The 25136-nt window shown below is 42.4% G+C and overlaps 1 protein-coding gene across 1 annotated transcript; it reads right to left on the bottom strand.

Moving 5' to 3' along the window:
* Positions 1 to 1195: 1195 nt before the first annotated feature.
* Positions 1196 to 25111, bottom strand: LOC143631001 (ATP-dependent Clp protease proteolytic subunit-related protein 3, chloroplastic-like). Its single transcript, XM_077099871.1, has 10 exons — positions 24867 to 25111; positions 4498 to 4599; positions 4267 to 4389; positions 4128 to 4187; positions 2814 to 2910; positions 2630 to 2703; positions 2442 to 2495; positions 2279 to 2362; positions 2082 to 2199; positions 1196 to 1377 (listed from the first exon to the last, which is right to left on the bottom strand). The coding sequence occupies exons 1-9, from the start codon at positions 25089 to 25091 to the stop codon at positions 2104 to 2106; spliced, it is 915 nt and encodes a 304-aa protein (XP_076955986.1). The 5' UTR covers positions 25092 to 25111; the 3' UTR covers positions 1196 to 1377; positions 2082 to 2103.
* Between the last annotated feature and the right edge of the window lie 25 nt (positions 25112 to 25136).

Below are 25136 nucleotides of genomic sequence, written 5' to 3'. Positions count from 1 at the left end.
GGAACCGAACCGGGTAGAATTTAGAACCGGGTAGGAACCGTTTGGAAATATAATTAGTGGAACCGGGTATGGTTTTCGGGTTTAAAAATACCCAGACCGGGTATAAGGTCAATCGGGTAGGAACTGGAACCGGTTCCTGGTCAGTTCCACCGGTTCTGTTCCGGAACCGGTTTTTTTGTGCACGTCTAATTAAGAGGCTACCTCTTAATGGTTCATAGCATCTTAATGGTTAAGAAGCAACCTTAAGTCTGAATGGTTAAGAGGTTACCTCTTAATGGTTATCCCTTAGCCATTCAGACTTATTGTTATCTCTTAGCCATTAAAAAGTTATAAACCATTAAAATGTAGCATCTCAATTGTTATAATGTAGCATCTTAATTGTTATGTTATTCACTACAGTGAATGAACTGGTAGCAGTTTATTTTGGAATAAATTGTTCGTTGTTAAGAAAAAAGAAAGTTATTAAAATCTCTTAAGGCTTTGGCTCTACAATCTACATGTTTTGCCTCCGGGTTTTAAAGTTGGTTTATTTTGGTTGGTTTTAATTTAAAGTAACAATAAAAATAGTAATTTAACTACATATGCTCATTTATGCCCATTAATCGGAAGTTTTTTTATTACCAATTTGATGTTGATTCAAAACTATTTACCTTGTTAGACAAAATTTTGTCTCTCACTTCTAAATCTTATTGAGTAACTTTTTATTTTAATAACATTAAACCTATTTTTTGTAATTGGTCAATCAAATGTACTTTTTTTTTCATGAGTAATAAAACTTAGCATTAGGTAAATGAATAAGATCTTATATATATAATGCCAATCAGAAAACTAGAAATGGGATTTAGTGGCAAGTTGAATGCTTTTATTGCAGCTGCAAGTACAAGTGACACAGTGCTGTTGACAAGATCATTTTGTCACATTCAACAAAAATAACTATACAATTTAGTTTGTATTCCTTGTGGTTTGCATATAGTTTGTATTCCTTGTAGTTTGCATACCTAATTTGAGGTTTAATATAAGATCATGTATTTTAATTTAATACCTTTTAGAACTTAATTTGGACATAACCCACCTTAACATGAACCAAATTAAATCTTTCCTTCAATCAGCACGGTCTCTTACCTGGAACCCATCCTGACACGTTACTCGCCCAACCCAACCCCATTCATTTTGCAAGCTATATAAATATGTATTTAAAGACGTGCAAACTAATTAATACATAGACCTGATGTGTCTAGAATATCCAATATCCACAATGACTTGAATTTCAAAGTTTGTTCGGCCTAGACATATCCAAGTCGAAGACAAGCATATCAATCGTCCTCTCACTTCATCACTTGAACCTTTTCAATTTCTTTGACTTGTATATGTTGAAATCTAAAATAGAAAAGAGAATGTAACTTCACATCCAAACATCAAGATCACTTGTATACATATATACATCCAACTATAATACAATGTGCAAAATGAAAACTTCAATGTGCAGTTGTGCACTCATTATACATTTGTTCTACACTATTTATTAAATTCTTATAAATTATTTAAAATTCAAAACTAAAAACGAAAACTCATAAATTTGGTTCGGTTTGGTTCGGTTTTAATAAATGCAAAACCGAAACCAAAAGTTGGGTTTTTTTTTAAAACATAAAAACCAAACTGTTGGTTTTTGTTTGGGTTTCGGTTCTTTCGGGTGTATTTACACTATTTATTAAATTCTTATAAATTACTTAAAATTCAAAACTAAAAATAAAAACTAATAAATTTGGTTTGGTTTATTCCGTTTGGTTTTAATAGATGCAAAACCGAAACCGAAATTTGGGTTTTATAAAAAACATAAAAACCAAACTGTTGGTTTCTTGTTTGGATTTGGTTCGTTCGGTTATTACTTGAATTTCCAAAGTAACATGCAAACTCCAGCCTTATTATATTTCCGGTGAGTTTTAAACATCAAATCGGTTTTCTTAATTACCTATATTTTTAAGCAAGGAACAAAATATAACCCAAACAACTAATGTGTGACGTGGAATAAAACTAAGAGAAGAATTTAAATTCACCAATGACAAAGAGTGCATTTTAAATACCTAGAGTATAATAAGCAAGTTGCTAAATAGCATCAACAGCTTTAATGCCGCCATTCTTATCCCATGCCTCAGGTGATGCAGCATCCGCCATGATTTTTTCCTGGCCTCGCCAAAGTATCTAGCCACCAAACAAAAATAACATTTGACTATTTGACCAATCAAACAATAATATAATTTACGAATATGTGTTTGTGTACCTTGTCAATCACACCAAACTCTTTAGCTTTAGTTGAATCCATATAAAACGGTCTTCTCATCTTTTGTGTTACCGTTTCAACGGTCTGATTCAATAATATCATGCATTCAATATAATAATAATATTAATAAACAATAGCTAATTTTTTTAAATATATAACTTACATTTTCGGTGTGCTTTGCCAAGAGGCTAATGAGTGTGTCCTTGTTAACAATTACCTGTAAAGAAGGAATACAGATTCACACAAATAAAAAGGCTTGTAACAAACCAAACAAACAATCGTACACAAAACAATTAGACGAACGAGATTTTCTTGTTCATGTCCGTTTATGTTCTTTCAATTAACACTGACCTCTTTTGCACAGATGAGAACATCACTGCCTGCCATTAACCCTGATGATGGAATACGAGGTTGTTGTATCATAGCTAAAACAAACCAAACAGTTGTGATTAGTTAGTTAGTTAGTTAGTTAGTTAGTTGGTTAGTTAGTTAAACCCGAAAATGGTTAAAAAGTCAACCAAGAGAGGAGAAATACCTTTGGCATGAGGCATCATAAATCTTTTTCCTTTAGTCCCTGCAGCAAGCAATAGACATGCATGGCCTATTGCAGCACCAACTCCAACAGTATGAATCTGTACATTTTTAGATAATAATGTAGTTAAAAAGATAATATTAAATTGGCAGTTTCTTTTAAGTATATGACTTGTTTATCACAGAAGGTTCAAACGGACAACTTCATGTTTCACAGAAGAGCAAATGCAATAAAAATAGGCATGTAAACGAACCGAACGATCATGAACGGAGCATGTCCGTGGTCGTTATCAAAGTATTATATTCTCATCGAAAAGAATGGAGAATGATGAAAAATATCATTGATAAGAATGATGAATAAATGGATGTAAAGTCGAGAACTGTTATATCCCGATTTTTAATTGAGAAACTCACCAACATTCGTGTTGACAGAATTATTTTTACATACTTTTCAGGTAAATGAGAACTTTGGAGGCATCCCGAGTGAAAGAATGAGCGTGTGTGGTTTTAACGTTATGGCGTGTGTGGACTTCTAATAATATTACTTATGTGAATTTAGACATGTGCACTCTGATGAATAAACAAGTCCTTTAATATATTTAATAACTTTGCCCAAACAAACGATCGCACAAGAACACTTAAACGAATAGTGTTTTCTTGTTCGTGTGTTCGTTTAGAAAATGGTGTGTTCGTTTATGTTCGTTTGTTAACAGTATAAAGAAACAATTTATGAATGTAAACAAACGTTCACGTAAACGAACAAACATTACTGAGCTAAAACCAAATGAATGTAAATGTGAAAAACAATTTTTTGACCTAAAAATTTATTAAAACTAGACAGAATTGTTATGGGCGTAAGAAATATAAAAGAATATGTTAAAGAATGTAAACTAACTAACATAAATAAATGTAAACGAACAAACATAAAACATTTAAAGAAACGAACGTTCACGAACATAAATCAACGAACGAAGCATGCGTTCATGTTTGTTAGCTTACCTAAATGAACAAAGTTTTTTGTTCAAGTTGGTTTGTTTATTAAATAAACGAACATAAGCAAAACAAACTTCCCACTAAATGATTCACAAACAGTTCACTGAACATTTGGTCCATTTACAGGCCTAGAAATATGCACAAATAGTCAAATACCAAGTAAAACCTCAGCTTCTAGAATGTTCCAATGTAAAGATCAAACATGCAAAAAAAAATATTTTCCTTAATGTCTTATTGCTCTAAACATAAATCACGATGAAAAGATAACATACACAAATAAATGAAAATCAAAATAGTGTAACAGACATCAAACAAGCATAGTTACCTCATTTTTCAATTGCATCATAGCATCATAAATAGCAAAACCCTCTGTTTCCAATCCAACCTGATCATAGTAACAAACGTCAACTGATGGCATAACTGTAGTTTTCTCATTAGCCAAAACACTGAATAAAAGAACTCACCGATTCACCATCATCACGAGTGGTTCCAGTGGAATTTATATAAAGATAAATTGGCTCTTTGGGATCCATCCATTGCAGATACATCAGTTCTGCAATGATGACCTCTGTTACTGCTGCTACCAACTGATATAAGGCCACCAAAAGTAAAACTTGTTTATTTTAAAATTATCAAATAAGGAAAAAATATATAAAAAAATAAAAAAAAAAACATAATATGAAGGAAGCAGTTACCGGCATGCCAAGGTACACTATTCTTCCATGAAGAAGCAATGATGGTAAATCTGGAGGCGGCCTCCTTGGCCTGTGTTCATTGTATGAAACGGATCGTTCCACCTAAACAATAAGAAAAAATTAAAAATACTACCAGTATTGATTAATCCCAGTTAATTACTTATGTAACAAACACAGAAAATTAAGCTATAACTGACTGCAACACAGTAAAAGGCAAATCTGAATAAAAATTAAAACAAGTTAAGCCGTTGTTATATTTTAATTTATGTAGCAGCATGCACACAGTACAAGTCAAATTGAACAATATAAAATCAATCAGAATTACTTTGACGATAACATAAAGTCAAGGTGCCCGTCTATGTACAACCAAATAAGCTTTATTACAATCAAAAGTTGCATATCTCTCATATGTTTTACATATGAACGTACTACATCTCAAGTAAACTTTTCACTATATCTTCATCCATGAGATTGTTTCCACATATAAACCTCCTCAGCATGCCTTTTTGAAGTAAGACAATTGTTCAATAGTTAAAAAAAAGAGAGAAAAGAAAGATACCTATTTTGTTAATGAAGAAACACTAACCGACCCCGGGCAGATTATGGACAATCTGGGGATTAAGTAATGTTTCCCACGAGGGTTAGGTCCAGCAGAGATGGTTATTCTGATGACCTGCAAAACAGACACCGTGAGCTCGTCACTGAGAAGGGGGGGTTCCTCCTTGTGACCACCCTCCGGCGTGAGAATCAGACTAGATTGCTCTGAATATGTGTATATAAAGAGAGATTGCTAGAGAAGATAAGATACCAGATGATGATACCGTTCCAAGGTGTTGGAGTATTTATAGCCGAAGGTAGGTTTCCAAGCAGGTACAGCCAACTGTATAATATTCCTGTTTTACCAACTATGGGCTGCGCACGTGCCATGCTGGTTGGTGGGTAGGCAGCGGTTGATAGTGACAAGGCCGGCTGTGTACTGTTCCCTTTCCACCAACTGCAGGCTATGTGCGTGCCACGACAAGGGTTGGTGAGTAGGCAGCGGCTAATAGTGACAAACAGTACTAGAGCATGCTCCTCCTCGTACTGTTGTCGGTGAGCTGTCACCCTGTGATTGGTTCATGGGCTGCTTTGGTCAGATCTTGTCTATTTTGTCCATACCTTGGCAGGTATAGTACAAAAGATCTTCCAGAAGCATACGGACTGGCTCATTCGGGCGGGAGTATTCCCGCCTTGCTCATTCCTTCAGGTGACACTGAATTATTGAGAGTTAGTGCCTTGTGCGTGTAGCCTTGCTATTAGTGCGGGTAGCCTTCCCTGATGGCTTGTATCCGCAGCTGCGGGAACAGGCGGGGTACTTCACCATTGGGAGGCTTTCCCTGCGGGAACAGCTGGCGTACTGCGCGTAAGGTCTTCATCTCTGAGCATGGTGGGTCCTGCGGAACCAGTTGGTCCTTGCGCTGACGTCCCTCTTCAAGGTGAGTCTTGCGGGTCCAACTGGGCTTTGCTGGGACCTACCTCTTCAAGTCCCCCCAGTCCAATGTTCTTCTCATGAATTGTTAGTGAGGTGAACTTTGGACTTAAGCAAGGGGTTTTGAAAAGAATTTAGTTTTAAGGTTGTCCGTGGGGATTCTTCCCGCGGTTTCCCTAATGTCACGTGCAGAAATTCCCGACTTTTCTGCTTGATCTTTGGGTATGATGCGGGTAGGTGTGTAACCTCCTCGCAAGTCAGGAGCGTTGAGTTTCACTTGTGTAGATTCTCCACGAGGTTTTGGTAGTTTTAAACATAGTGATCAATTATGTTAAAGAACCAATTCCATCCTGGAGCTTCAAACAATCTAGTTCTCAACGTTCCCGCTATGCGGGGATGTTATTTCCCTTTCCGCAAGCATGGCCCAGAAGATCCTTCTTGGTTTCAATTCCCTGCGAGTGCTAAGTATGTGAAGGGTTTCGCCTTGACACTGTACCCGCACTCGTCTTATAGTTATCTTACTTCCAAGGTATTCTTGGCGTCCATTCCCTGCGGGTGCTAAGTATATGAAGGGTTTTGCCTTGACACTGTACCCGCACCTGTCTTATAGTTACTTGGTTGCCCAGGTAAGGGGGTATATTCCCTCTTATTTTTGAATATTTGAATCTTTTTGAATTTCTTTGAAATTCGAAGAGTTGGTGAAAGGATAAGAACAGTCCAGACTGTTGAAGGGACGTTAGTGTCTGACGGTTTCTTCTGACAGTTTCAGGACGTGCAGGAAGTTATGACGACGTGACAGTATATGGTCATTCCAGGCGCTTTTTCAGGCGCGTGGGCGCGATTTTTCGGGCGCGTGGGTGCGGATTTTACGGCGCGCGTCCCGTCAACAGCTGTTGCCAGCTTGCTTTTTCCACGTGTCATAGTTTCATTGCACCAGCTCTTCTCTCTCCTCCGCATTAAATTCATCGCATTTATTGCGATGAGTATATAAAGGGGGAGAGGGTTCACGGTAATCCACACTTTCACTTCTTTCTTCTTCTTCTAAGCGATTTCCGGCGAATACTCTCTGTCGAGCATTCTTCTGAAATCGTTCTTTACCTCCAAAACATGTCGTCTACTCATGATCCAGAAGCTACCGTCGAGGAGTCTGACTTGTATGTCGAGAACCCGACGTCTACGTCTGATAAGGACGATAAGAGCACTGCCGGCGAATGCCAGTGTGCTCTTCCCATCGAGCTTTACCGGTACATCGTCCGGAAGTTCATGCTCGAGCCATTCGAGCCTGAGTTTCCGGAGCCACACCAGACGGTGTACGATGCCCCTAAGGGCAAAATAGGGGTATATGCCGCCTTCTTCGTCTATGGGAATCTTAGGTTCCCGTTGACGAAGTTTGTATACCGTGTTCTGGATAGACACGGTGTGCACCTGACGGAGGTACACCCAATGGCGATCTCCAAGATCCGCCATTTTGAGTGGGTGTGCCTCATTCTTGGCGTGGATCCCCACGTCGACCGCCTGATGACCTTCTACTCCTGGAGGTGCATCCAAGGCTGGTACACCCTGGTCACCCGGATCAAGGGTTTGAAGATCTGCGCTACCGAGCGCAGTCTTCGGTCTTGGAAGCGGGAGTTCTTTTACATCTCAGCCCGTGTCGTCCCTATAGCGATGACATTTAAGAACGGGAGAGCTCTCCCCATCCTTCACACCTCCAACTACCAGGAGGCGGAATGGTTCTCGAAGATTTCCCGGATCCAGACTCTGGTTTACCGCTTTCCGGAGTCCAGGATGGTGATGCTCGGTATGAGCAGGGTGTGGAAGGATGTTGGGGCGGATGCGCCACAGATTCCCATCGTACTTGAATACGGTTTGAACTTTATCCCTTACGGTATGCTCCGTATTCTTTGTTTATTTAAGGTTTTTTCTAACTGTTTTTCTTTTTATTTCAGAGGGAAATGACTTGCAGTCCCTCCTGCATCCACGGGAAGCTGACGGTCCTGCTCGGTTGGGTACTCGTGCTCTTGACGAGAACGAGTTGCCCATCCTCGCCCAGACTGCGGATCGGTTTGTGGAGGCCTACCCGCCAGGCCACGAAATACTGAGTGCCACGCGGCCAGGTAAAAGACTATTTAACCCTCGCCCTCTGAATGCTGAAACCTCTGCTGGAATTCCTCTAATCTTGTCATCTTCTGATGAGGAATCCGCAGATGGTCCTTTTCTTGCGCGGAAGAAGAAGGCTGCTGGCGGGAAGGGCAAGGCGAAGGTAGCCTCCACTGCCGACCAGGTGAACCGGTCTGAGTCGGAGACCGAGAGTGAAGAGGCGGCGGGGAACCCTGGTGGTGTTGAGACCACTGCTCTGGAGGCTGAAACGGCTGTCACCTCCGAGCAGCCCAGGACAACGACGGTGACCGGTACGAAGAGGCCGGCTCCATCGGGTTCGTCACCGCCCGCTCGCACCTTCAAGCTCAAAAGGACCCGTAAGTATACTTCCTTTATCTTAACTGCATAACTTTCCGCCATTATACTTATATATCTTCTGTGCAGGCGTGGATGCTTCCGCATTCCATGGTGGAGCGGGGAGGAGCACCTCCGGACCCATGACGGTAGGTTTGGTCAACTTACCTGAGGCGATGACCCAGGCGACTGCGCCTGCTTCAGTTGTTGGTTCAGTTGCTCACCCGGTTGAGCCAACTCTTCCAACTGTGACGACGTCCCCGCCAGCTGTCAGTGCCATATTCACTGATTCCTTCACTGAGCCGGCGGTGAGTGTTTCTGTGGATTCTTCCACAGCCGCGGCCGCGGTTGTGAGTTCACCTCCGGTGAGTTCACCTCCGTTGGTTTCTACCACGGCGGCCTCCACTATGCCTCCTCCGGCGCCGGCGACTACGGCCGGTCCTTCAGGTATGTCCGGTGTTGGGGCGTCAAGCCAATCTCTGCCTCCTTCCCATCTGCCTGACCTCTTGGATGGATATCCGTTAGGTTCGGGTGATGGGTTTGGCGGCTACAGGCCTGTCGTCGACCCTATAGGTGCGTAGGGTTATTTTGGCCTTTTATTATTTTATTTTATATATCTTTTTTTTTATCATCTTTTCCTAACTGCTTTTTGCTTTTGCAGTGTCTGATTCCAATGAAGTGTATGTTCCACGATGGAACATCCGCCGAGGAACAACCCTTCGGACGCCTGTGGAATGCGTCTGTAGGTTCCCTGGACGGATCACACGAGATATCCCGATATACACAGGTGCGGAATCCCTGTGTAGATCGTTACGGACGTAGAATATAATCACACAAACACACGAACACGATACGAACAACCACACGTTATATTAATAACTCTAACCGTGTTTCTTACAAACTCTCGACCTCACGTCAATAGACTTACACGTAAATAACCAACTCGATCCGCTAAAACTCTAACCCGTAAACAGTAAACTGTAAACTATATAAATACACGACAACTTCGCCTCAGGCGAAGTTGTCTATAACTTCGCTCGTTCAACAAGTTCGCCTAGGCGAACTTGTCAACAACTTCGCTTGGTTAACAAGTTCGCCTAAGCGAACTTGTCAACAACTTCGCTTGTTCAAACAAATACACAAACAATATTACAGACTCGATTACAGACATTTGACATATGAACTACTGACATCTATGCACCAACAGACTCCCCCTTGGCAGTAGCTTCATATCTTGATCTTTCAGCTCTTGTCTCGTAATCCTGTATCTTCACGCGTGCACTCCTTCTCTAACATATACCGTGACTACTCGCTGATATTTCCTTGCTTCATCCTTCCAAGCAGGAATATAGAATATCTTATTTTCATTCAACACTTGCAAATCAGCTTTCGATAAGTTAACAAGATGCATCGGGTCATACACCCTCAGCACTTCTTGTTCATCTTCGTCTTCCATCACGGCTTCAGCAGTCTGGCAATCAACGTACCACCATTTTAGATTCTTCAACACATCTTGAGGCATAGTCTTCATTGGAACCTCCTTGATGCATCGGATCGGTTTGTACTTCATCACCATCCATGGCTTGCCATCTGCTCTCAATCCCCTTTCTGTATCCTCCACGAGCTTTCCCTTCTGTGGCTTTAATAGTTCAAACTTCTTTTCTTTTATGCTTTCTTTCCACACAATCTTCTCAATCACTCTCGCCATATTGTTGTCACTTCTATTTATCAGGCCCAACCTAGCCAAATCCTTCACCTCACATTCCGGCAACGTATTGAGAGACCTCAACATTCTTTTGAAGTATTGAATGCCATCATAACGCTTCACCACAAACAACTTTATCTGTTCATCATAAATCCAACAGATAATTCCCTTCTTCGACTCAGCATAGCCTTTGATGTTATAACTCTTCTTGAACATGGCTGGAACAGCAGGCTTCTTGGTCTTAATAAACCAATGAGCACAGCCTTCCTTCCACCTAGGCTGCTCCTCCCACTCAGTCTCATCCATCTCAGCACCCATGTCGGCTTTCTCAACATCAGGGATCTCGTGTTCAACGTCTTCTTCTACTATCTCTCCCTCTTCTATTCCATCTTCAATCACAATCTGCTCACCGATCTTCTCAATCATATCACTCGGCAGCACATCTTCATCAAATAACACATCATCGCTGAACATGTCATCATCCAGTTCCTTCAGCGCATCAATCACGTCATCCTCAACTAACACCACATCATCACCACCAGCCGCGTCGGTAGACTCCCCCTCAGCTGTGGAAGTACCAAGAGCTTGAGAAGTTCTTGGCAGCTCACCACCTACATCTTTCGATACATTGGGATCATCGTCTCGGTCGTTTCTCTTCTTCGTTCTGAGCTCGTCGCCCTTACAGCTCATCTCCCCCTGAGATGCCAAGAACTCCTTCAAGGCATCTATAACTTTCCCATGCTCATCCAGGAGGGATGCCTGTAGTTGATTTGCTTCCACTAGGCTTTGAATAGTCTTAGATTGCTCTGCCACGATCCGCTCTAGTGAAGCTATTCTCTCTGAGTCTGACATAGGCGAAGGCGAGACACCAGAAGCAGGCGTAACCGCAGGTGGTACCATACCTGATAACCCTGCAGCAGTAACGACCGTTGACTCTACAAATCGTGCAGCTACCACCGACTGAGTAAGCGTTGGAGGCGGTAGAGACACGATCTCCGGAGTCGACGTCTGGATAGCAGTGATGGATGGAATGCCAGCCGTTGATGTAGCCACCACGGGAACATCCGCAGCGCTTGTACTTGTCACCTGTACAGAGGAAGGAACAATAGACATACCAGACAGTGCGGCCGGAGCAAAACGTACAGTCCTTGAAGTCTCTCCAGCTCCCATGCCAGCACCTGTCCTCTCCCGTCTTGATCTTCTTATCAGCTTATGTATGTCTTCTTCCTCTTCTGACTCATCATCATCCTCCGTTATCTTTCTCTTCCCTATCGTTCTCTCTCGAGACACCATCAACCGTCTCCCCTCATTCATAATCTCATCCAAATCGGAGTCAGCCATCGACGTAGCTGCTCTAGTCATACTCACACCCGAACCTTGTGCAGTCGAGACCTGCACCTCTTCAACGTGATCCATATCAAAATAACCTTGACCTCCAAAAACAGCGTCAAGATCAATATCCTCAGCAGCGGACACAACAGGCACAGCAGGAGCAGGAACAACTTGAGTTGCTCTCGCCTGTCGCGGTTGAGGATCTCTGAACTCGTCCCCACCAGCAGGAACATACTCTGGGTTAATTAAAAACCCAAACAGTGGAGTATGCCTGGGACGACGTTCAGGGTTGCTCCTCGCACTCGAAGTGCGGCATTGAGCAAAGATACGTTTGCTCACCGATTCTACGTATCTGATCGGGCGTCTCTGAGGTAGACTCGGAGCCACATGGTTCAATATCATTTGGATGAACCGTGGGTACATAATGAACCGCTCCCGAGACATCGCCCTCCTTTGTCTGTCTATCTCGTAAAAGACCATTTGACTGAAGCTATAACGTTTGTTATAGGTCAGTGCAGTCATTGCAGACTGCATGGTCGCACCCATGCCGTCAGTGCCCGCCTTCCTCCCAGACATGCATACTATCATAACGTGCATGAGGAAGCGCCACTGATCTAGAAGGAAACCCTTCCTCCTCTGGGTATCACCTAATGGACCAGAGTAGCCCATTCGGAGAAACGCTCTATCACGAAAAGGAGCGACAAACTCAGTTGGATCGTCTCGAGTCTCCTCTCCAAACCGTAGCGCCACCCGGATCTGTTCAGAATTGAACTGAACTTCTTGATTGTTCACCGTTACTCTCATGACCGGGGGCTCAACACGACAGTCGTATTCGACCGTCTGCCAGAAGTCTTCGATATTCGGTAGAGATGATCTAGGCGAAGTTAATGTTAATTCGCCTCATCACAACATCGCCTCAGGCGAATTTAAGTTTCAGGCGAAGTTACGGATAACTTCGCCTCAGGCGAACTTAAGCTTCGGGCGAAGTTACGGATAACTTCGCCTCAGGCAAACTTAAGTTTCAGGCGAAGTTGCTGATAACTTCGCCTAAACCCTAACTTCGCCTGAATCTGAAACGGCAACAGTAAGATACTGCAAACATCGAAATCCAAATTTTTCGGCTAGTTTAGACGATTAAGGACCCTTAAAACGAGCTTTTTAAGGACATGTTGACGATCAGTATGGTTATTAACACGTAACAGCAAGTTTTTGAAAGATCGATTTGAAGGTCCGACGGTTCGAGGGTATTACACGGTTGTCGAAACAACCGTAGATTAATCAAAGAACATATAGAATGTGATAAACGAACCCAAACAACCTTTAGATCGGTTTGAAATCGAAGAACAAGAACACAATATTGGATATGCTTGGATATAAGTTCGCTGAGAATCGGTTTGGATATATGTTCGCTGAATAATGAACAGTTTGACTCTAAGTATTCCTTATATAGGGGCGAAGTTATACAGGCGAAGTTACGGATAACTTCGCCTAGGCGAAGTTATTCACAACTTCGCCTGTTTAACAACATCGCCTATATTTACAAAATCAACCTTATAATTTGAACATTTTTCAATTAACTTTTTAAAACTTCCCTTTAAGGAATAAATGACATGATCAATTCTAAGTAACCATTTAAAATATCATAAAACTATCTAAGTACAAAAACTTAAAAAATTTACAGTATAAGGGATCAAATTTCAGTCTCGATAGGGACTGCTACGTTTTAGAAAAGATCCGAACAGGAATCATACTAAGTATGTGACTGTCACATAGATCCGTGTTTAGCTGTATTATGACATATAGAGACAGGTTGTAAGCAGCTAATATACTTAAGATGGTTTTCATCGTTTCTGTGATACGAGTTAGGTTCAATTATGCCTCAAAATTTAAGTGGGCAACAACTCAGAAATATTGATGCCTCCTATCTATCCTCAAAGCGTATTTGGCTTTCCTCAAGTCACCCCGAATTGACTTCGACCCATAGTGTCTGATTAAGTTGTAAGTACTCTTCATCTGTTTCCCGTTCTTCTCTCTTACTCAATGAATGTGAAGTCTTTATCTTATCATCACTAATATGTTTCAATAACTTCAAATTTTTTTTGTTTTTTTTTTTTTGAATAAACATAGACTTCATAGTAGAAATTAACTGCAAGTCCCAAATCTGGATCACTGCAGTATCTTGAGACGCTATCTTCACGGAAATCAGAACACACATTGGCTCGTGTATGACTGGGTAATCGCTTTTCTGCCTATCATTCGGAAAGATATATATGAAGACATGCAAAACTCTTAAGGAGTTTCCACGTAAAATCAAGTAAATTTAGTTTGTATCACGTCTACTTTTACGCACCATAAAAAGTTACCATGACATACAATGACTGTCCTAAAGCCTTTTAAGCCTAATAACTTCACTAGTTAAGCACACAGAATTAGTATATCTATCATTTTCCAAGGTTGGATCAATTTTCTGTTAAACATAGCTAACGAACTTCTTACGAAGTAACAGACTTGAAAAATAATTTCATTTCCCGTTTTCTTTCAAAATGTAAACATTATTCGCCCCGACCAAAACAAAGTCTTCAGGTAAACGGCTATCCCGAAGATCCAATGGATCAGCTGGACCGACCACATACTAGTATGTGTCCTTCTAACTAAGTATTATCGACTAATTTTAAGTGAAAGAATGAAAAACTCATCATAAACCGCCCCGATCACTATCAGTAATCTGGTTAATGGCTATCCTCAAAATCTACAAGTAGAAAATGAGGACCAAAACATATCCGAAGACAAGTCCTTCAAACTGATGTAACCAACATATTTTTAAGCGATTAGTGACGTTTTTTTTTTTTTTTTTTTTTTTTTGTTAAATATCACAAGAAAAGCATGGTTACTCGGGATTGATCATCCCATTCAGTTCAATAAGGTTTTGAAATCTGGATTTGTCAAACGCTTTAGTGTATAAATCAGCGAAATTATCAAGCGTATCCACCTTTTCAAGAATTATCAGTTTCTTCTCAGCACAATCCCGTATGAAATGATGACGTATGTCAATGTGTTTAGTTTTACTATGTTTCACGGGATTGTTAGTTACTGAGATAGCAGCTGTGTTATCAATGCAAATAGGAGTAAGTAAGAAATTCAGACCATAGTCGCGCAATTGTTGTTGTATCCAAAGAACCTGAGAGCAGCAGTTGGATGCTGCCATGTATTCTGCCTCACAGGTTGAAATTGCGACTGAAGTCTGCTTCTTGCATTGCCACGACACCAATCTGCCACCAAGAAACTGACATCCTCCAGTTGTTGACTTCCGACTCTGATTGCACCCTCCATAATCAGAGTCTGTAAGCTCCAAGTCTCCTCCTCTCGGGTACCACAACCCCAGCTTCGCCTTGCCCTTGAGATACCGCAGTATCCTCTTTGCACCTTTCAAATGAGATTCTTTTGGATTTGCCTGAAAACGTGCACAAAGACAAACAGCAAACATTATATCAGGCCTAGATGCAGTTAAGTACATTAAAGAACCTATTATTGCCCGATATTGAGTTGGGTCCACATCTGCATCACCGTCTACTTCAGCACCCAATTTGTGATTGACGCAGGTTGGAGTATCATATGGAGAACTGTCCTCCATCTTGAAGCGCTTGAGCACATCATGAACATACTTCGTCTGATGAATGAACATCCCGTCCTTCCTCTGATCAACCTGCAATTCTAGAAAGAAAGTTAGTTCACCCATAGCACTCATTTTAAACATTTTCTTCATGACGGCTTCAAACTCCTGACACATGGAGACTTTTGACGCAGCAAATATAATGTCATCCACGTAGACTTGTACCAGCAGGAAGTCGCTTCCATCTCTTTTGAAGAACAACGTGCTATCAATTTTCCCTCTTTCAAAACCATTCTCGAGCAAGTAATCCGATAAAGTTGCATACCAGGCACGAGGTGCCTGATGTAATCCATACAACGCCTTGCTCAACCTGTACACGTGATCTGGATAGTCTGGGTCAGGAAAACCCGAAGGTTGCTCAACATACACAACCTCATCAACTTTCCCATTCAAAAACGCACTCTTCACATCTAGCTGAAACACCTTCATCTTTTCATGAGCAGCAAACGCCAAAAACAATCATATGGCTTCCAACCTAGCGACAGGAGCGAACACTTCGTTATAATCAATCCCCTCTTATTGATTAAAACCTTTCACGACAAGCCTCGCCTTGTTTCTTATAATGATCCCCTTATCATCTCTCTTGCACTTGAACACCCATTTTGTGCCTATCGCATGCACATTCTTTGGTTTTTCAACCAAAGTCCAAACTTCCATCTTCTCGAATTGAGCCAACTCTTCTTGCATGGCTTCGACCCACGAGCTGTCCTTTAAAGCCATTTGATAATTCTTCGGTTCAATCTGGCTTATAAAGCAGGTATACAGGCATTCATTGATTATTCATGTCTCCTTAATGCTTGTATAAACACAGGTATGTTCATTTAAGCTACTTCTCGTTTGTACACCTGAGGACACATCACCAATCACATTATCCAAAGGGTGATCTTTATGAATTCTCGTGGTCGGAACAGAACCGACATGCAAATTATCTTCCAAATTAGAAGAGATCTCATCAATGGTTGTTTCATGCTGAGAGTGAAAAGGATTGATAAATTCTTCTTCAGTTGAGGCAGCAGGGGTACCAATAGTGTTTGATGAGGAAGGTTGACATTTATCAATCAGCTGTCTTTGCAATAGATTTTCTTCCTCATCGAGTATCATCTTCGTCGCAGCACTTTCTTCTTCTTCAGAAATTTCCAAATCCGGTTCGTTAAACGACTTAAAAGGCTTAACATAGTCGAAAAGCTCAGCAGGTCCATTGCTTGGTTTTGGCGGTTGGTAACTTGTGATGTCAGTGTTACATACCACCTCCACCTTGCAGGTCGAAGTATTGAAGACACGTCTGTTGGGAGTCCCAACAACATAATCGACTAAGATTCCTTCATCGGCTACTTCGCCAAATTTAGAGTTTGTCTTCAAGATCGAACAAGGAGACCCGAATGGTTCAAGACCACTCAAGTTGGGCTTCCTTCATGCATAAGCTCGTAACAAGTTTTACCAAGTCTCTTAACGGTTAACACTCTATTCAGAACATAGCAGGCTGTAGCAACTGCTTCAGCCCAGAACATCACAGGAAGCTTCGAATCTGCCAGCATAGTCCTGGCTCCTTCAATTAAAGTTCGGTTCTTCCTTTCAGCCACTCCATTCTGTTGCGGAGTATACGGAGCGCTGTATTGATGTTCAATTTCTTTCTGAAGACAGAAGATCTCCATTTCAAAATTCTTGAACTCCGTTCCATTGACACTTCTGATGAACTTAACTGTTTTACTCATGACGTTCTCAACTTTGGTAATCAAATTCTTCACCATTTGAGCCGTCTCATCTTTTGATTTCAGAAAATATACCCACGAATATCGCGAGTAGTCATCAGTGATCACCAAGCAGTAAGAAGTACCTCCTAGACTTTTTACATTCACTGGACCGAAGAGATCCATGTGAAGCAGTTCTAGAGTACTGGCAATAGAGTTGACCTTCTTGGTGAGATGGGATTTCTTGTGTTGCTTTCCCTTCTTGCATGCTATACATTTGTCTTCAAAGTTAAAACTTTTCAAGGGAACGCCCATCACAAGCCCATTTTTGACAATGTGGTTCATCTTTCAAAGATGAATGTGCCCTATCCTCCTGTGCCATAGTTCGGATTCCGATTCGCTTGCTTTCGTCATTAAACATGATTCTCCCGTGGCCATTTAAGTAGACCTCATATCCATCACATAGGTATTTGTATCACGTGGAGCTGTCATCACTATCCACTCGTCTGGTATCTGAAAACCAGGCTTCAACACGATCGCCTCATTCTTCGTGAAATGAACAGTGTACTCCTTATCACAAATCTGCGACACACTCAGCAGATTGTGCTTCAACTCTTCTACAAAATTCACATTCTCAAGTGTCATTTTCCCATTGGACACCGTTCCTTTTCCAGTAATTCTTCCTCCACTTTTACCAGCAAAACTAACTCTCGCTCCTTGAACAGGTTTTAAGTCGTGCAACAAATATTTGTTACCCGTCATGTGCCGGGAACAGCCGCTATCTACAATCCAAAGACTGTGGGCAGCCCTGTTCAACTGTTCCTGCACAAAAAAGCAAAGGATTAGAATCTAGGGACCCAAGACCAATTGGTCTTGGATCTATACATCCCGTACTTCAGCTTTCCAAAGTTAGCATTTGGATAATTCCTGTCAGTCCTAGTAGGAAATCTCCTTGGAAATTGAGTGTGAGGCCTTCCAAACCTATGTACATTGAAAGTATTATATCTTGTGGTTTGGTTATTAGCATTGTTAAACTGAGGTTTGTTTCTGTGAAAACCTGAATTAGTTACATTTCGGAATTTTGAAGGGTTTTCATTTTTAGCAGTATTAAAATTACCGTTAGGCTTATGCTCAGTTTTAATAGGCCTCACGCCTCTGAATTTCGGCGTCAGAGGACAATCTGCAACAAGATGTCCTAACTTATTACACCTAAAACAACACCTATACTCCATTTTCTTTTCAAAGGTTGTTTTGAATGTCGAGGCAGTGTTACCGGCCATTCGTCTCACATAAGGTGGGACGTACGGGTTGAGTGGAGTATTCTTTTTAGAAGTTTTATCTTTTTCTCCACCAGTGGGTAACACTACCTTCTCTTTTGTCTTACCCGATTCAGACAACTTATCCGAATCCGATGAGGCTGGACTCGTAACAGAAATTTTCTCACTTGAAACAGGCGAACTCGTTTCGCCACTACTAACACTTGGTTCTTTACTCGTAACCTTGATTGGAACTGTCTGAGGAACTTCAAAATCAACAGATTTCTGTACACTAGGGTTAAAAGTGTAATTGTGGTTATAAGGTGGTGGAACCTCGTGATAACCAATTCCTCCCCTCTTTGTAGAGGTACCTTGATCACTAACAAGGTGATCAAGAATAGCTGAGGAATTTCTGAACTGTTCAAGTTTTCGGTTCAGTTCCACCATTTTCACCTGGTGGTCAGCAATCTGCTTTTCTCGTTCAGCAATCAGTTTAGTCTTTTCTTCTAAAACCTCATAACTTAGATCAATTACTTCAATTTTTTCAGCAAGTTTTGTTTTTAAGCTTTTAACATCTTTTTCACATGCTTTTATTTTAACTTTGTAACTGTTTTCTCTTGCTTTCGTAAAGTGATGATCTTCTTTAAGAGTTTTAAATTCAGCATCTAAACGAACATACTGATCAGTTATGGTAGCAAGTTGCTCAGACAAATTCTCACATTTAGTACAAAATGATTTAGAACTTACCTCGGAGAGTTGATCATTGTTATCTGCCATGAAAGCTTTTTCCTTACCAGTAGCTTTCTCTTCTCCGTTAGTCTTCTCACGTTCTTCATTCTCAACCTTAGCCATATTTGCCTGTTCACCAGTTTCATTCGAATGCAGGTTCCAGTTGTATTCACCTGCTTCTCTGGACAGCATGGCATTGACTTCTTTAGTACTCCCAGTGTGCTGTGCAGACCGGCCCTGACCACGTTCATCTCGCTCGTTTCTGCAATCTTTGGCAAAGTGCCCGTTTTGTTGACAGTTATAGCACCTCACCTTAGACTTGTCGAACCCTGGCCTGCCACCAACAAACTTTCTCCCCGTCTTTCTCATAAACTTCTTCACTCTCCTCACTATCATGGCCATCTGCCATTGTAAATCCATTTCCTCTAGATCATCTGCATCGATCTGGTCATAGTCTTCATCTAGCATCGCTGGATCAACCACCTTTCCTTGAATATAGTTTTCATATGAAGCAATAAATGAAGCATAGAGGCCAAACTGCTCTTCAGCAGATTTGACGCTCATTGGCATCTTAGTGTAATTATTGCTTGAGGAACTTGAAGATCCACTACTCTTGCTTGCTGTCTGTTGAGTACCACTTGATCCACCCGCAACAAAGCAAACATCCCCACTTGAGTTTACTGACACATGCCCCTCCTGTGAAGAATTGGCACTCGACTCACCCTTCGAGTAGTAGGCGGCAGAATCAGTCTTTGAACTTGTATTGGAGTTTACTTTAGCACCGTACATGCCTGGATCTTGAACCTGATCCATAGATGTTTCTTTTCTTACCATATTAAGCTCAAAAGTTCTGAGCTTGTTGACAGCGGTTTCAAGATCATAAGTAGAGAAGTCCTTGTCTTCCCTCATCAGTACAGTATACATCTCCCATTTTGGTGGGAGGGCATCGAGAAGCTTTTCCACAATCTCTTCTTCTCGGTAGGAAATGGAGTAGTTACTCAGTTCAGTCATTAGATGATAATATCGAGTGATAATATCATCAAGAGATTCGTTCTTCAAGTACTTGAAGACTGAAAATTGAGTTTTGAGCAACTTTATCTTTGAAGCCCGAATACCTACATTTCCTTCAAATATGCTCTCAAGAGCTTCCCAAAGCTCTCTAACTGATGTATACTTTCTGAATGTATGGAGGATCTCCTGTGGAAGAGCCATTGTGATTGCAGCATGAGCCTTGCTCTCGGCTTCATACATCTTTTTCTCCTCCTCTTCCATTTTACTGTATTTCTTGATTTGGTCTCGACCCTCATACTCCATGATTGGTGGAATATATCCATCTTGGATGCATACCCACATCTTCGCATCCTGGTACTTAACATACTGTATGAACCGATCCTTCCACGCGACAAAATCGGTTCCCTTCAGCATACTTGGGGCCTTTGTAGCTGACCCCGCTTCAACTTCCATCTTTACAAGCTCTGAAATGTTGATCGACGACATCCTTTTTGAAGACTAAGAAACCCGAAAAATTCTGAAAAGGGCGAAGTTAAAAAAATTTCTTCGAAACAGTACTGTAGGCGAAGTTAAGGATAACTTCGCTTAAGTAATAACTTCGCTGGATTCTTCTTAAATTCGCGTGACTGGGCGAAGTTGAAAATAACTTCGCTTAGGATAAGCGAACTTAGAAAGTAAGCGAACTTGAAGAGAACTTCGCTGAACTAGGCGAACTTGAGGAGAACTTCGCTGAGTTAGGCGAAGTTGAGGAGGTAGGCGAAGTTGTGAATAACTTCGCTTCTCCTTATATCTTCGCTGAAACCCTACGTATCCTGACGGCAACTTCGCCTGATGAACAGCAACTTCGCCTGACGAACTGAAACTTTCTGCAGATCTGAAAAACGGATTTTAACGACGTTTTCGACGGTTTGAAGGCTTAAACACACTGGTAGGAAGCTAGAATGAGCAAAAACACCAAAAACTCGTCCCGGTTATACCCGAAATGGAACGAATTCTACACCCGCGTGAATATCCCGAACCACACAATCGAGCAAAAGCTCTGATACCAATTGTAGGTTCCCTGGACGGATCACACGAGATATCCCGATATACACAGGTGCGGAATCCCTGTGTAGATCGTTACGGACGTAGAATATAATCACACAAACACACGAACACGATACGAACAACCACACGTTATATTAATAACTCTAACCATGTTGCTTACAAACTCTCGACCTCACGTCAATAGACTTACACGTAAATAACCAACTCGATCCGCTAAAACTCTAACCCGTAAACAGTAAACTGTAAACTATATAAATACACGACAACTTCGCCTCAGGCGAAGTTGTCTATAACTTCGCTCGTTCAACAAGTTCGCCTAGGCGAACTTGTCAACAACTTCGCTTGTTCAAACAAATACACAAACAATATTACAGACTCGATTACAGACATTTGACATATGAACTACTGACATCTATGCACCAACAGCGTCGAGTGGGCGCGCCACGCCGCCCCAAGGGGGGCGCTGGGGGAAGCAATGTCAAGCTACCAGGAGGGTAGGTTGACAAATGAGCTCCGCATTCTCGTAGCCCGGATGCAGCCGCGCGTCGAGCTGCTTTGTCGTGAAAATGACAAGTTAAAGGCAGCTCGTATCCAAGAAGTAGCTCAGGCGCGGGCTGTCGGGGAGGAGAACAGGAGGCTCTCCGCCGTTGCTGCGGAAAAGGAGAAGGCCTTCAAGGCCCTTGAGGTTGAAGTTCAGGCTCGTCTCGAGGCCCGTTCCAAGGCTGGCCAAGCTGTTAATGAACAGCTTCGGTTGGCTAAGGAAACTGCACGGAACGCAACCGAGAGGGCCACCAAGGCTAAAGCTGCTGCTAAGCCTCTACGGATCGAGAATGAGGAACTTAAAGCCAAATTAGAGAGGCTCCAGCAGGCTCATGATGCCTTGGCCATGGAAGATGCCAAGAAGCTCCAAGAGATCTTGGACCAGAGGGGGGTGCTTGACCACACTGAGCGTAAGCTAAAGGGCGTCGAAGAGGCTGCAGCCAAAGATGTGTTGCTTGCCAACCTTACAAAGAACGAAGCCGAACGCACCCGTAATGAAGCTCAAGCTGCCCTCCAGGAGGCTCTGGTTACCAAGGAATGGCTTCTCCGAGAAGCGTTGTCTCAGGTATGCGCAGTTTCACAATTTGTTTACGCTTTTCCTTAGAAGAGTTTTTGATATGCTTCTGTTTTTTAGGTTGTGCATCGGGTGTTCACGAACACATCATATGACGATGCGATGAGCGCAGCCCTCAATGCTTCTCATGAGGATGGGGAAAAGGCCGGCTTCCTGCTTGGTCTAGGGTTTGTTGAACAAGGCATTCCGCCTTCCAACTTCCCTCTTTACAATGTAGATACTGAAGCTGCGTATGACCAAGCAGTGAATCAGTATGCCGTCTTCCCGCATCCGGTGGTGGAGAAGGTAAACGAGATTGCTGCTGCTGATGATGGGCTAGCTATCCTCAAAGCTTTCCTTGAACCGCCACACTTTACTGATGGTGCGGGTCCAAGTGGAAGTGGTCCTGAAGCTTGATACCTTAGATCCCTTTCCACCATTAGAGTAGATTTTTATTTGTATTCTAATCTTGTATGCGGGTATGTACCCAGCAATTCTTGTAATATTTGAATATTGATGGAATAAAGATTATTTGTTAATGCCTTGCCTTGTTTATTTCGCGCATATTTTGTTTTAACTTAGCAATTTCTTGAGTACTTAGATAAGTTAACTTTTCAACGTGGCAGATAATAAGTTAAAGTTTTGCTTCCTCTTTCGTGATTGTGCGGATAAGACCGTCACTTTCACTTAGTAGGATGGCTAAACTTTACCTATATCTGACCTGCGTGGAAGTTTTCCTCATCTTTCCCTTTGAAATTTTCTAAGTGTTTTGAATAAGTTAACCTTTCGATGCGCGGTTGCCAATAGGTTAATGTTCAGTTTCCTCTCATGATTGTGCGGGTAGGACTGTCACTTTCATTTATTGGGATGACCAAACTTCACCTATAGCTGACCTGCGTGAAGGTTTTCCTTATCTTTTCCTTAGAAATTTTTACCGTTTTATGTGTTTATGCGGGTTTTGCCGCCTTCCACACGCAACGACTTACTTCTTCCCCTATTTATGCGGTGAATACCGGCATATCAGTGTGGGAAGTTCATAAGTATAAAGGTAAGGCTATCAACACAATGTGATAAAGGAGAATCATTTCCATTAGAAGTGGCTCTAGGCCTTTTCTTTACAAGTTTGGAATTGATCTACATGTAACATTTGCGTAATTGAGCTCCGTTCCATGTTCTTGGGATAGGAGTGCCATCGAGCCTTTCGAGCCGGTATGCGCCTTTTCCCAAAACTTCTTTGATAATGTACGGTCCTTCCCAGACCGGTGCCAGTTTTCCTGGGCGCTCTTGGTTTGAAGCCTCGTTGTTACGCAATATGTAGTCTCCTACATTGAAGTTGCAGAGTTTTACCCGCGTGTTGTAGTACTTTTGCATTTGTCGCTTGTAGTTTTCTTCACGCGCTGCGGCTATGTCTCTGCGTTCCTCGGTTAGCATAAGGTCTAACCGTCTTTCCGCATCATTGTCTTCTGGCTGAATCAAGACCCTTGGTGAGGGTAAAAGAATTTCGACTGGGACCATTGCTTCAGTGCCATAAGTGAGGCTGAACGGGGTTTCTCCCGTACTGGCCTTTTTCAGCGTTCTGTTTGCCCAAAGGACGTGTGGAACTTCGTCTACCCAGCCGGATCTGTGTTCTAGGAGTCTTTTCTTTATGCCTTCGACGATACTTTTGTTTGCTCTTTCCACCTCACCGTTACCTTGCGGGTGTGCCACTGAGGTAAAGGTGTGGGTGATTTGAAGTTCTTCCAGCCACTGAAGAAACACTAACCGACCCCGGGCAGATTATGGACAATCTTGGGATTAAGTAATGTTTCCCACGAGGGTTAAGTCCAGCAGAGATGGTTATTCTGATGACCTGCAAAACAGACACCGTGAGCTCGTCACTGAGAAGGGGGGGTTCCTCCTTGTGACCACCCTCCGGCGTGAGAATCAGACTAGATTGCTCTGAATATGTGTATATAAAGAGAGATTGCTAGCGAAGATAAGATACCAGATGATGATACCGTTCCAAGGTGTTGAAGTATTTATAGCCGAAGGTAGGTTTCCAAGCAGGTACAGCCAACTGTATATATTTTCCTGTTTTACCAACTATGGGCTGCGCACGTGCCATGCTGGTTGGTGGGTAGGCAGCGGCTGATAGTGACAAGGCCGGCTGTGTACTGTTCCCTTTCCACCAACTGCAGGCTATGTGCGTGCCACGACAAGGGTTGGTGAATAGGCAGCGGCTAATAGTGACAAACAGTACTAGAGCATGCTCCTCCTCGTACTGTTGTCGGTGAGCTGTCACCCTGTGATTGGTTCATGGGCTGCTTTGGTCAGATCTTGTCTATTTTGTCCATATCTTGGCAGGTATAGTACAAAAGATCTTCCAGAAGCATACGGACTGGCTCATTCGGGCGGGAGTATTCCCGCCTTGCTCATTCCTTCAGGTGACACTGAATTATTGAGAGTTAGTGCCTTGTGCGTGTAGCCTTGCTATTAGTGCGGGTAGCCTTCCCTGATGGCTTGTATCCGCAGCTGCGGGAACAGGCGGGGTACTTCACCATTGGGAGGCTTTCCCTGCGGGAACAGCTGGCGTACTGCGCGTAAGGTCTTCATCTCCGAGCATGGTGGGTCCTGCGGAACCAGTTGGTCCTTGCGCAGACGTCCCTCTTCAAGGTGAGTCTTGCGGGTCCAACTGGGCTGTGCTGGGACCTACCTCTTCAGTTAAAATCCCATATTCTAAAGAGCTAAACTTCAAATCCACAAAAAATACTGATATGCCCTAATAGCAGTACCAAATTGAGGTTAAAATTAAAAGCTAGTATCCTAATACATAGAGATAAAGTGATACTAGCCCTAATTTATCAACAGGAAATGAAAATGGAGTAATAATAATAATATAGAAATAAGCAACAAGAAGAGAAGAGAAATAGCGTTAGGTACCGTGGCCGGAGTGGCCATGAGCGTGGGAGAGTCAAATAGGTCGAGGTAGGGCGGAGTATCGGAGTTGAGCGGGCGATTGAGGAGCTTCACGGGCGAAGTAGCGGCGAGTGATGCGAGCTTCGATAGAAATGGGTCCTTAGGATTTATGGGAGGTTTCCGAGCACGTAGCGAACAGTTCGTGGTGGTTCGGCGGAATGAAGGTGAAGAAATAGTGGAAGACGCCATTGATGATACGCCCAAGGTTGTGGAAGAAGAAGAAGAAGAAGACAT

This window comes from Bidens hawaiensis, unplaced genomic scaffold (genome assembly GCF_021521415.1).
Source record: "Bidens hawaiensis isolate Kalapana, Puna unplaced genomic scaffold, B.hawaiensis_p1.1 tig00005897_1, whole genome shotgun sequence".
In the NCBI taxonomy this organism is placed as follows: Eukaryota; Viridiplantae; Streptophyta; class Magnoliopsida; order Asterales; family Asteraceae; genus Bidens; species Bidens hawaiensis.
This window is presented reverse-complemented; position numbering and strand designations above follow the sequence as displayed.